The sequence below is a fragment of the Antedon bifida genome, chromosome 10 (genome assembly GCF_963402885.1).
Source record: "Antedon bifida chromosome 10, ecAntBifi1.1, whole genome shotgun sequence".
NCBI lineage: Eukaryota > Metazoa > Echinodermata > Crinoidea > Comatulida > Antedonidae > Antedon > Antedon bifida.
The window spans coordinates 6,418,826-6,431,310 of record NC_136235.1 but is presented as its reverse complement, the minus strand read 5'-3'; the positions used below and the strand labels follow the sequence as shown (position 1 = coordinate 6,431,310).

At 30.0% G+C, this 12,485-nt stretch overlaps 1 protein-coding gene across 3 annotated transcripts; it reads right to left on the bottom strand.

Moving 5' to 3' along the window:
• Nucleotides 1-1,480: 1,480 nt before the first annotated feature.
• On the bottom strand, nucleotides 1,481-12,362 carry LOC144853622 (aquaporin-9-like). 3 transcript variants are annotated; one of them, XM_078711356.1, is made up of 7 exons: nucleotides 12,224-12,362; nucleotides 11,257-11,419; nucleotides 10,413-10,550; nucleotides 9,166-9,257; nucleotides 8,336-8,586; nucleotides 7,634-7,779; nucleotides 1,481-2,888 (listed from the first exon to the last, which is right to left on the bottom strand). In XM_078711356.1, exons 1-7 carry the CDS (start codon nucleotides 12,317-12,319, stop codon nucleotides 2,842-2,844), a joined length of 933 nt encoding a protein of 310 aa, XP_078567482.1. In that variant the 5' UTR covers nucleotides 12,320-12,362; the 3' UTR covers nucleotides 1,481-2,841. The 3 variants fall into 3 exon arrangements, with proteins under 3 accessions (XP_078567482.1, XP_078567483.1, XP_078567481.1); XM_078711357.1 differs by lacking the exon at nucleotides 1,481-2,888 and adding an exon at nucleotides 3,236-5,515; XM_078711355.1 differs by lacking the exon at nucleotides 1,481-2,888 and adding an exon at nucleotides 5,540-5,765.
• Nucleotides 12,363-12,485: the final 123 nt, after the last annotated feature.

Sequence of the window (12,485 nt, the reverse complement as noted above, 5' to 3'; positions counted from 1 at the left end):
TTTTAATTATAACCCTTTCCAAATTGACCATTGATTTTCGGTACTGTATCTATTTCCGAATTATCGTAGGAATATTTGGTAATAAAACATCACGTGTTTCACATGTATCTAAAGTAATCTTACCTTTATTTTAACCTTACATGATACAGGCACCACAGGCTATATAAATGACATGCTGTATTACCAAATATTTCTCACAAGCCCTATTTTTAGAATGCATAAAATATAACAATCTCTAATATCACAACGCTAATGTGGGCCATATATTGTTTTATAATTATTATTATTTCTATGCATACTTTTGGCAAGCCATCCAAAGTTCATACAAACAATACCGTACTTGCTTTAGTAAATAGTATGTTTATGTTATGTTTGTTTGCACAATCGACAAAACGTACATAATTATGTTTTTCCGCATAATTATAGCTATATACTACGGAAGCCCGTTCGGGCCACAAGTTAACTATATTTTAATAATAATACCGTAATATACCAACCACAGATATACCGCGCATATTTATTTCAGGAAAATCGATATATTGATGACGTAAAAGTGTCTTTATCTTTGGTCTGAAATGCTAAAAATAGGACGTCTCTGTTGATCTCTATTGCTGATGAGTGGTTGAATTTTATAATTTTTAGAATAATTGCTCAAATTTCTAATATTAGTCATATTCAGCTTAAATCAGAAATGTAAACATTGTAGCGCAATGCTATATGTTTCACAACTCCATCCAATCGCCTCGAATGCTGAAGTATACAAATTTATAGATAAATTAAACTATATGTTAGGCCTATATGCTACAGTCATTACTTGTATTGATTTTACTAATATCCTGAGTATCATAATTACGAGAACATGTTATTAAGATTTTTTGATCTGGTTCTTATACAACATTTCGTACAGTATGGTGACATTGTTTTATCTGAGACAATTGTTGTCTCATGTTTATGTATCAATCACCTCCATAGTTTATGCTTGCCATGTGATTGAATAATTCCGCATTATGTGCCGTATTAGTTACTCAACGGAAAATTGATATTTAAATGAACGGCACAAATTACGTTCAGCGTTCAAGTAAAAACATGTTTCTCGCATAATCACCTCCTCCACCCAGGAATTTATATTTTTGTCGTCTGAGATATTTGTGTCTTGGTAGGTATGTGTTTGTTAGCAGGATAATATCAGAACAGAAAGGCCCTTTACCAAATTTAAACCACGTATGTGGTCACGGACGACTCCATTCGATTTTGGAGGCAATCCTGACCAGGATCCCAATTGTGGACCACTGTTTATTATTTTACTAATTTTAGGCTGTAGTGTAATACGTCAAAACTACAAGACGAATCGTTATCAGGATTCTTGATCCTTTTTCTATTTTTACACCTGACGGAAGTTGCAACTCTCTGATTGCTCATATTTTTAGTAGGCATATTATTTCACTTTAAACATAAAATCACTTTAGAATATCAATAAGGTGTATTGGTTATATTTATTCAATAATACCAGTGCAGGACATAAAAACATGTGATAAAACTACCTATACCTATGTATGTACAAAAACATTATTTAACGTGTAAACTAGTGCAAATTTAAATTTAGCTTATAAATAGATAACCATCATAAGTTTGTATTTTAAAAAGCATGATGACAACTATGTTATGTATGTATATGTAGTGAAAAGAGTTTGCAAGTAATAGAAACAAAACAGTTCATACCATACATACATTTATAATATAAAGAATGCTGTAAATGTTCCTATTGCTAGGTAAATAAATTAATACAATTGAATTAAAGATATATTGTCCCCCTAAAAAAATATTTTTTTAAATTTTGTTGTTGAATATGTTATTTTAATGTCACATAATAGTTATTCACTCTCACAACAAATTTAGTCTGAAAAAAATTTATTTACCTGAGAAAAATGTAATTTAAAGCAAAAAATGGTCAAATTGTCGGGAAGACAATGAGTTTTTGGGTAATTTAACTGTTTATTTTGTCTTTTTATAGGTGAAATAATTTTTCCCCCGTTTTATTTCTTATGGAAGTGAACAACTTCATTAAAACTGCAAAATGGCCTATTCAAAGTCTGATTTTAAAAATCTTTATTTTTCATGATTTTGGGGGACAATACATCTTTAAATTAAATTAAAGTTATTCTTGTATTTTTTTCAATGTTTCATGAGCATCGGAATTTTGAGTAAATGCCTTTGACATCCATCAAAACATGTTCACGAGTCATGCTAATAATAATACAGATACATTAAATGGAATCAACCTTATTAATGAATGTTACATAATAATAAAGTGAAAGTTTACTAAAAATCATCAAGAAAATCAACAATTTGGCGTATAATATATAAATTATATAAGTGTCCCTTTCCGTAATACTTTGTAAATCAATAAATTGCATTTTTTAAATTTAGCACGCATAAAAAGACTATTATTGTTTCTAGTTGTATGAAACAGATTATTTAATGTATAAAGTTTAATATTGTTCTAGAATATACACTTTTGCATGTTTGTCATCATGTGTTTGAAGGAATATCTCTAATTGCATTCCTTCATCAATCCCGGATGTAGCACTGAATCATTGGAACAGTCTTAAAAAAATACAATTAACATGCTTTATAATTTTATAATAAATGATTTAATAACTTATAATTTCAACCATCATAATATTGTTAACTTTATTCATTATTGCATAACTTGGTATAATATTCAAGTTTCTAGCTGAGTGGTATCTCAATGCACCAACAATATTTGCCAGTGTATTGCATTTTCTTGTATGTAAACTAACAATAATAATTTAAAGAAGTGCAATTTCTCAAAGAGTGTAATCATTTCTCAAAAGTAGAATAGGAATCTCCACCAACTATCAACATTTCTGCAATAAATTACAACAAATAGATGTTACATAATTGAATCACAGTTGTCTACATTGATTAATATTTTATTGTAATCAATCTTGTTAAATATTGTATTGTTCACAACTACTGACATACAAAATAAATGTTGAATTGGCTTTCATAAAAAATGATGAATACTAATTTATATTTCTAATTTTGCCAAAAGTGTAGTTTATACGAGTAGAATAAGCTTTAACCGAGATAACCATTTTGTTGAGCTATAATAGGGTCAATTTATACAAGTTCTTAATACAGTATAAACAATCAATTTATTTATCATTATTATTGGCCACGGTGAAAACAAACACAAATTAAAATGACTGAATATCGTGGCTCAAATAAACATTTTTAATTGGTTTAATAAATTTCTTTGGTTAATGTTAAGCATAAAGTACTTAAAATAACATTTTATCAATGTCAATAAAAAAAATATGAAAATGTCAATGTATGATTTAGAAATTCAAAAAATGTAGAATGCCAATGAATTTAAAAAGATGAAAATGTGCCAAAACTGTCAGAAATGCTAACATTATTCCCATAAAAATAGTAAAAGTTAAATAAATACCTTCAAAAAGACACCCAAAAGCATTCATTGAAAGCATCCATATATACCAACAACATTAACATTCATAATTAATAATCTATCTAAAATTAAACAACATTTTATAACTACAATGATATGACGGAAACTGTTTAAAAAATGACAAATAGTGCAGTGATTATCCTAATAAAATGTTTAACATGCACAGAAAACCTACAGTTTATTATAGGTAAGCAAATGTTTCATTATAAACTTTGACCTTTGAGGTCATCTTGCCATTAAACAAATAGATTTTGCACACAATTCACCCTTTGGGACACCCATATCCAGGAGACACTCCAGTATTAAGGGGACACTTTCCTAAGAAACAAGGGGCAATATCATAATCAATAATTATGATACTTTTTCTGGCATGACAGTTTTCACTGGTGAAATGTTGGCTGCTAAAGTTCCAATTCTTCTCAATTTCTTGATTCCAGATAAATTAGTGTTCATCATTTTGATATATAGACCTATATATGTTTTCCCTCTATTAAGGGGACAATTTTGGGTTTTTGGTAGTGTTGTCTGAATAGGGGCACCCTATCATACAACATGTTATGATTTTCAGAAAACAGTACAAAACAACACAAACATCTGCATACCTAAATGTTACTTTATACATAGAATACCAAAGTGGCACAAACAACATATCAAATACAGTATATATATAGTATTCATTTTTAAAAATCATTACAATTATGATTAAAATATTCCTTTAAAAGGGATAATACAAAAATAGTATTAAAATATATCAGCTGCAAACATTATAACCTTTTAAAATTTATTTACTGTAAATATTGCTTCCAATCAAGACAAATCAAACAAGGTAATACAATATGTAATAGTTGTCTAGGTAGGCCTATAGCAAAAATAGTACATAACATACAAGTTTAGTAGTAGTTGAGATTAAATATCAATGTTCTGAAATGGTATTTTTTTAAAGTGGAGAGAATAATGTAATGATAAAAAGAGATGTAGATATGATAATGACAAGCCTCAAGAAAATAAAATTTTGAGAAATCCAGGGTCATCTTTTTTCTTTCCAAGAAAGTTGATGATTAAAAAGTTATTCAAAATTATTCCCATCACTTTTGCACTCATTGCAGTATTTTGTTATAGGTGTTCGTAAACAGTCTACTACTAGTAGAAATAAAACTTTAGCAGTTGTTGCTATGTTGTGGTAAATGTATCATTTTAAGGCACTATCAGGTTTTGCTTTATTTGATGGATAGTTTAATATCATATTTCATTTATTAGCTTTTTATTTATTTTATTTTCAGTTTTATTATTCCTATATTTGTATTTATTTAGGACCTTCCTGAAACAATATATCAGAATATTAATTATTTAATAAGATTTTTTTGTTTCTATTAAATTTGAAGTATGAATGTTTTTCTCTAGATCTAATTTCAATTATTACTAAAACTGATATTGATAACCACACATTTTATTTTTCTTACCCTTCTTGAGTTTCACATAGTACTAGTAATCATTCATTTCTGATTTCATACTCATTTCTTTCTTAAAAAAGAACAAAAATGAAACGGATTATATATATTTTAAAATGAATGATAAATGATCAATACGTAATACCTGTAATAATTTTTTTTCCAAGGTCTAAAACAGGTTAGAAATATTCAGTGTTTAAACTTTAAAAAAGCCTATCAATTATTTTTAAAGATCATATTATATTCTAGATCCTACAAATCGAACGTGATAGTATAATGAATTAAGTTACGTGATTTGCAATGATGATGTACAGAATTATTTTATTATTTTAGCAAACAAATGGATTGACAAAGCAAAATGTATCACAGACTGGCAATAGTATACAGTGGCATTCCATTCACACAACAAAATAATCTTTACAATACAAAACATCTTTGGAGTATTTTTATGAAAACAAACTCTGGTATCTGACAGGGTTTAAAATCTTGTTGATTTGGAATTAGTAGCCACCCTACTGCTGGTTACTATTTTAAACTTATTTACCGATTTCACTGTTATCTTGATCTCCATTTCCTACAATGAAAGTTAAACAGTGTGCATAAATGTTATCTGTTATGCAGAAAGGCATACTGTAAATACATGTTTAGTTCTACAGGATATTTTCTGACCCTTTATCTGACAGTACACAATTAAAACCATTTAACGTTCATTAACATTGTAATATTACAGTGTTGGTTTATGTGTGTAGACCTGGTATTTAGTAAAAAACTAAGTGGTCAGAGAACACTATCGGTTTCAACATTCTCTTGATCTTGATCATTTCCTACAACAAAATGTAAACAGTGTGCATGTTATAAATGTGCTGTATAGTGAGACCAAGGCCCTACATTATAATTAGATAGCAATACATTTTTTTTAGGTGCTAGGCATTAATGGTTTCTACTGGATTTGTCTAATTTTATCTGTATACTCTGCCCCTTGATAATGTTGTGTACATTTAGTTAGGGTTAGATACTGTGAGTGCACTAGTATTTTGTGATCATTATGGTCAGTAGAAAACGGAAAAAAAACAGATATTTTGTTTTATGTTGGTAAGAATTAACAATTTGACATTCAACAACAATTGTACCAATAGGGCAACCTTTCTTGCAATAATACATTTTTTTAGGTGCATAGGCATTAATGGTTTCTACTGGATTTGTCTAATTTTATCTGTACACTCTACCCCTTGATAATGTTGTATACATTTAGTTAGGGTTAGATACTGTGTGTGCACTAGTATTTTGTGATCAGTATGGTCAGTAGAAAATGAAAAAAAAAACAGAGATTTTGTTCCATGTTTCTTGCAATAATACATTTTTTTTTTAGGTGCTAGGCATTAATGGTTTCTACTGGATTTTTCTAATTTTATCTGTACACAATACGCAATTAAAACCATTTAAACACATTTAAAAACCCCAATAACTGCCCCTTGATAATGGTTTGTATATTTAGTTAGGGTTAGATACTGTGTGTGCACTAGTATTTTGTGATCAGTATGGTCAGTAGAAAATGGGAAAAAAACAGAGATTTTGTTCCATGTGTGCAAGATTGACATTCAACAGCAATTGTACCAATACGGCAACCTTTCTTGCAATAAAAAAGATTTGATATTGATTGTAATGTAATAGCTCACTTAATTATTGCTAATAATATAAAATGGCAAACATAATTTTTGACAAGTCCTAATGGAAGAGATAATAAGATAGATAGTTGAAAATGCTTATTTACTAAGCATCTTGAAAGAAGCAATGGAATGAGTATGTGCATACATAACACCATAAGAAAGCTTTTGTTACAACAAGGTGGATTTTGCCAAAAAAAATATTATTTCACTGTAAAAAACAATTATTTAAATTAAAACTTCTATATACTGTAGTACTATTCAAATCTGACTACACTGTACTTTGAAAACACCACAGTTACATGGAAAAGAAGAAAACAAAAAAATTACATTTTTTTAACTGTAGCAAAAGCTTGCTTATATAAAAGCATAGAGTATGTAAAGATGAAATTGAAAGTGATGAAGACTCTATGTGAATAAAATGGAGTAAATTCAGTATTTATCTATTCAAACGCACACAAAATAATTGATACAACAAACAAATACCGTAAACAAGTAAAATAACCGATCAGCTATTCAGTATAGCTCATTATTATAATAGTCATTTATAATTCACAAGAATCTTCATAACTTTGACTCCCTGTTCCACAAACTATTTTTACCAAAATCACATCTATCTTGATTTAATTTTGCACTTTAAATTGAAAACAGTTCTGGGTGGCTAAGAGAAATGTTATACTTCCTCGAATACTACTTTTATGCTATGCACAACTTCTACAACATAATAGATTGCGGAACTGGGATATTAAGCCGATACATGCAATGATAAATATGTAATGTAGTTTAATAAATTGTTAAAAATGTTATCTAAAGTATTGTTCAAATACCATGCATTTAGTTTAAATTGTTTTTAATACATGCAGTATATTATATTAATTAAAATCATTAACATCAGTGGTTAAAAAAAGTCAATCTTCAATATAATGATTCTATAGTCAGAGATAATTAGTATAATAGGTATAATCTTATTATAAATAAAGTAAATCAAGAATCATCTTCAATTGGAAGAAGAGTGTAATCAATATTACCTTGAGATGCACTTGCTGTTTGCTGTTCGGGATCTCTTTGATCCTTTGTATGATTGTTTTCAATGAAAATGATGTAAACAAATGCTCCAATGAATGCTCCTAGTACTGGCACAAACAATGGAATCACAGGCCACCAGTTAGGATTACTACAATTAAAAGAACAAATAAATATTGTAAACTTGACAAAATCTGTCAATACACTCTTTCAGTCCTATAAGTCTCTGAAAAAGTATAATGAAAAATGAAAAGAAAAACAAATAAATACTCTATTATATATGGTCTGGAATCACAGGTCACCAGTTAGGATTATTACAATTAAAAATAAAAAACAAATACATTTTCTAAACTAAATCTGTCACTATACTGACACTCTTTCAGTGCCATTAAGTCTCTGGAGAAGTATAAAACTCTAGCATACATGGATTCAATTCTATTGGATTGATTGATACTACATTTTGTTTTGGAAAAACTTAAAGGATTTAGAGAAGAATGTGTTGTGTGTATAAAATAATTCAATCTCTTGACAAGGTCTCTTCTGCAAGGTTCTCATGGTATAGACATTAATATTATAGTTATGGAGCCAAGAAGTTGTACAATATGATATTAGTTGTAAGGATTGTGGACAAATCTTACGCAAGAAAGAAACATCCTCTGTTGCAAAACCTGAATTAAACTTTGAAATATTTATAAACATAAACTTACTCAAAGGTACACATTTGTTCACAACCAGCTATGAAGGCTACCAGCCTTCCAGCAAAATCTTGAAATGGATTGAAATAAAATGGTGCATGGTAACTAAAAGCCATTCCAACCACTAACAAAAGTAATCCAATCAGGAACGGTTCAAAACTTTTTGGAGGTTTCACGGTTTTAAACGGTTCATCCTTCTTCTCTTTCTTTTGGTTGTCAATGATTGCCAATACTCCAACAGCAAACAAAGAAGATTTCAAAAACTTGCAAAAAAATTAAGACATTACCATTAAAACATTACCACTTTATTCATTTTGTGTGACAAGTACAACATTTTCAATGATAAACACATTTTTATAAAATATACTGCAGTATTATGGGTCTTTCGAGTCCTCTGAAAACAAAAATGGTAAGGAATGCAAATCTTTTAAAATTCCAAGACTTTACTCTACCAGGAGTGAAATATAGTTCGTGCAGTGAGTAGGACTTGCCCCAAGTCTGTAGTTACAGTAGTTCGAGACTTTTCAATGTTTGTCAAGCTCAAGTAGTACACGTATGAAACGCCATCTTATTTTTTAAAACTACTATTAAGTCAAAACTCTAGCAGTGCCTATACAAACTTAGTCATTATTGGTACTTTCACAATTTCATATTAATAATTTCAAAGAAGCTGGTTGCAATTGGTGGGTGCTTATTACTTAAATGAAGGGCCACCATAATATTAAAGCATTGTTCTACAATAGTAAATGTATTTTCAGAAATATTTTAGTAAAATATACTATATAAAGTAAATAAATTTATAGACTTTGCTTTATATTTAAAATGAATACATTTTCTCATACCACGTCTAGTGAAGCGATTCCATAATTGCTACCATTCACAACTGAACAAAATATGAGGCCAGTGTTGTGATCTTCAAAATCATTCAAATGGTCTACAAAAGAATATTATTGTGTGAAAAATACATTCATAAATGATGAACAATATCATATATTTGAATAAAAGAACTGAGCCATGGGCGATTTAATATAATGTACCCATTGATCAAAATAGTATATACAGTATATGTATATTATAGTTATCAAAAATAGAGACTTGAAATACAGTACAATACAACTTTATTGGGTTGTTCCTACACAACCTGACTCCACAACACGAGTCTAGATTCGTTCTCAACCCAGGAGGTCTCTCACTGAATGTCCTCTATATTAGAGTAACATTCACTTGGTTACAATAATAGCACAATTTGATTGTCTAGTTGGTTAGACTTGCTATATATTGGTAGTTTAATATACTCCACACTCTTCCCATGCTGCATGTTGTAAATGGTAAAAAAAGGGCATGGCCAGGCAATTGAGGAAATAGCCAATTGTACATTGTCTAGTTGGTTGGCAATTGCATTGCTATGTACATTAAATAATGAAACTTTATGAGGTGAATGTAGAAAATATTTTTATGAGTTGATAGATTGACGGCTTTATATTTATTATTAATAGTAGTTAGTACCTTATGTTTGTATATGAATACCTGTATATATATATATCGTTTCAAATTAATTAGTTAAATTTCAGTATATCACCGGGCGGTTTAGAATTAATGTTCTTTGCCTAATGTGTTTATATATATATATATATTATGAAGCATGTTTGTGTACAAATGCTTATATAGTATACATTTTAAAGTGAAAATGGTATTGATATCAAATTAAATTTACCACTTTTTCTTCACCTTCTAAAGGTTAATCATCATCTAAAGCCTGTTTTCCTGTAGACATTATCGTTAACAATAATCGGCGATCTTCTACGTAAACATTGAAATTTTTACGATTTACAGGAAAAGGTACTCGCTATTGTTATCATTTCAACTTGATCGTTTTTAAACGATCGTCGTTGAACTGTTAACGATAAATGACGATAGCGTTGAATAACGTCGACAGAAAAACAGGCTTTATGATGATTAACCAAAGAAAATGTGGTGTTCAGAACTTAATCCTAATTTTAAAATATAAACATATTACAAAATAGCTGCCAAAATGAATTTCTATTCAATTACATGATTCAACAACAGTGTAATTAATAAAGCTACTCACCGAAATATAAACCCAAAATCAGAAATGAGCCTAAAAATGCCCCAACAAATTGGGCAATTAGCAACAGCAACATTTCAATAGTTTCAATCTTACCCATAAAGCGGAAAACAAGGGTTAAACCTGGGTTTAAAAATCCAGCTGCAAATAAACAAAAAGTACACAAATGTTTACTGTTTAGTTGTCCCAGTACAAAGTCTCAATAAGACATTAGAATTTCAATTAGAGTTTCTAGAGCTAGTGGTATTGCTCTATGATTCATAGTCAACATCTCTTCCCTGGTAATAAGTTGTTACACCTAAACCTGGTGACGATGACAAACAGCCCCTTGGATGGCTATATGGTTGTATGAATAATAATGATGAGTGAGTCCCGTGTTCATTCTGAACATAGGGGAATGAGCTGTTAGGAGCTCATTGTACTGTACTGTATTGTACTGCATTATGTGGTAGGGTGACCAGTTCCTTTCCACGCCGCCTTTTTTCCCCCTAGTATTGGTACTCATTTACAGCTGAGTGAACTGCTGGGAGTTGTCGGGAATTGAACCCAGGTCTATCTGTATGACAGTCAAGTGTCCTAACCACTCGGCTATCCAACTCCACAATGAATAATAATAAATAAATTTAAATAAGAAATAAGTGAATAATAATACGTCTTATGGTTATATTTGTTTTAATCATGCATTCACTATTTAAATAAAATGCACTACATATACAACTAATAAGACATTATGGTGAACATAGAGGTGGGATTATATTGCATTAACATTGGAATTTAAGAAAGTAATGTGTCCATATTTATTCTACATAATACTGGGTCATATATTCTGTTATTATGTAAATCTTACCATTCTCAATGCTTACATACAATCCCAGCATATAACCAAATGAAATGCCAAAGTTGATGTAGAAAATACCACTGGCATCATATGAGAATGTGTTATTTGATGAATTTTCTGAATTGTCATTGTTATAACAATTTACATTTGCCACCACATTGCCACTAATAAACTGTAAATAAAGATAAATATGATAATATCTAAAAAATAATATTTATTTTAAGATTGAATATGAGTGCAGTATAGGGTTAACTACTAGTAGAGGTGATTTCATTTAGTTTAGAGTTGTTAATAACAACAGAACCTGGTAAAGATGGATTAATTATAATTATTATATATTTATTTAAAATACAAATAATAAAATGTTAAAAAGGCAATAAAAGTCTACGTTAAATACTACTACCATACTTATAAAATGAAAAAGATATCACACTATCACAGATTGCATGATGACCAACACAATAAAATATATATATATCTTTGTGTGTAAGACACAGGCCTATTGTTTATGTATTGTGTATAATGTTTGTCTGGATTGCCACTAAAAATTATAGGATAGTGAATGAATTCGCTTATTTTATGGTTATCCTTATGATTGTTGCGGCTTCATAAACTTATTCTGTAAATATTATCAAATAGGCATATTAAATAAAACTAGCAGTAACCTGTGCCTATGTTCAGTGTTTCTCTGTGTTCAAATTGCACAAGCATTGAATTTTACGCACTTGCATTCTATTTTAACGTAAGGGGCGACTTTGTGTTGGGGCGACTTTGCGATGGGGCGACTATGTAAGGTTACTAATACTAGGCAAATGCCACACCTTCTTTTGTGAGTCATCACTACATTCACTTCACTGACACTGCCGGCCTGGCGCTGGCTAGACTAGAGGCTAGATAGGCGCGCTAGTAGTACTAGTAGTAGGCCTAGGCTACTTATTTATGTAGCCTAAACACGGTCTCACAACAAGTCACTTACAACAAATATGAACATTCCAAGGAATTCAGATGCTAGTTGTTTCCCCCTTGATGCACAACTACATTTTTCAAGTGCACTTTCATACCACAGCCCCATGATTATCTAGGCCTACTAGCTAGGCTAGCTATTTTGGTTCACGTCACGCGGGTGGTAAAGTCCAAAAAAATATTTATAGAAAAGGGGAATTCCCTAAGAGTCACATGAATGATGATGAACGCCCTCAACCTAACTGGGCCAAAAACTTTGACGTTTGAATTATAGA

Excerpts from the sequence above, each read along its gene's own strand:
- LOC144853622 (XM_078711356.1), bottom strand. The coding sequence starts at position 12,319 with ATGGGGCTGTGGTATGAAAGTGCACTTGAAAAATGTAGTTGTGCATCA. Across the intron at positions 11,420-12,223 it reads TTGGAATGTTCATATTTGTT|TTTATTAGTGGCAATGTGGT; the intron begins GTAAGTGACTTG and ends CTTTATTTACAG. Across the intron at positions 7,780-8,335 it reads GAACAAATGTGTACCTTTGA|TAATCCTAACTGGTGGCCTG; the intron begins GTAAGTTTATGT and ends TTTTAATTGTAG.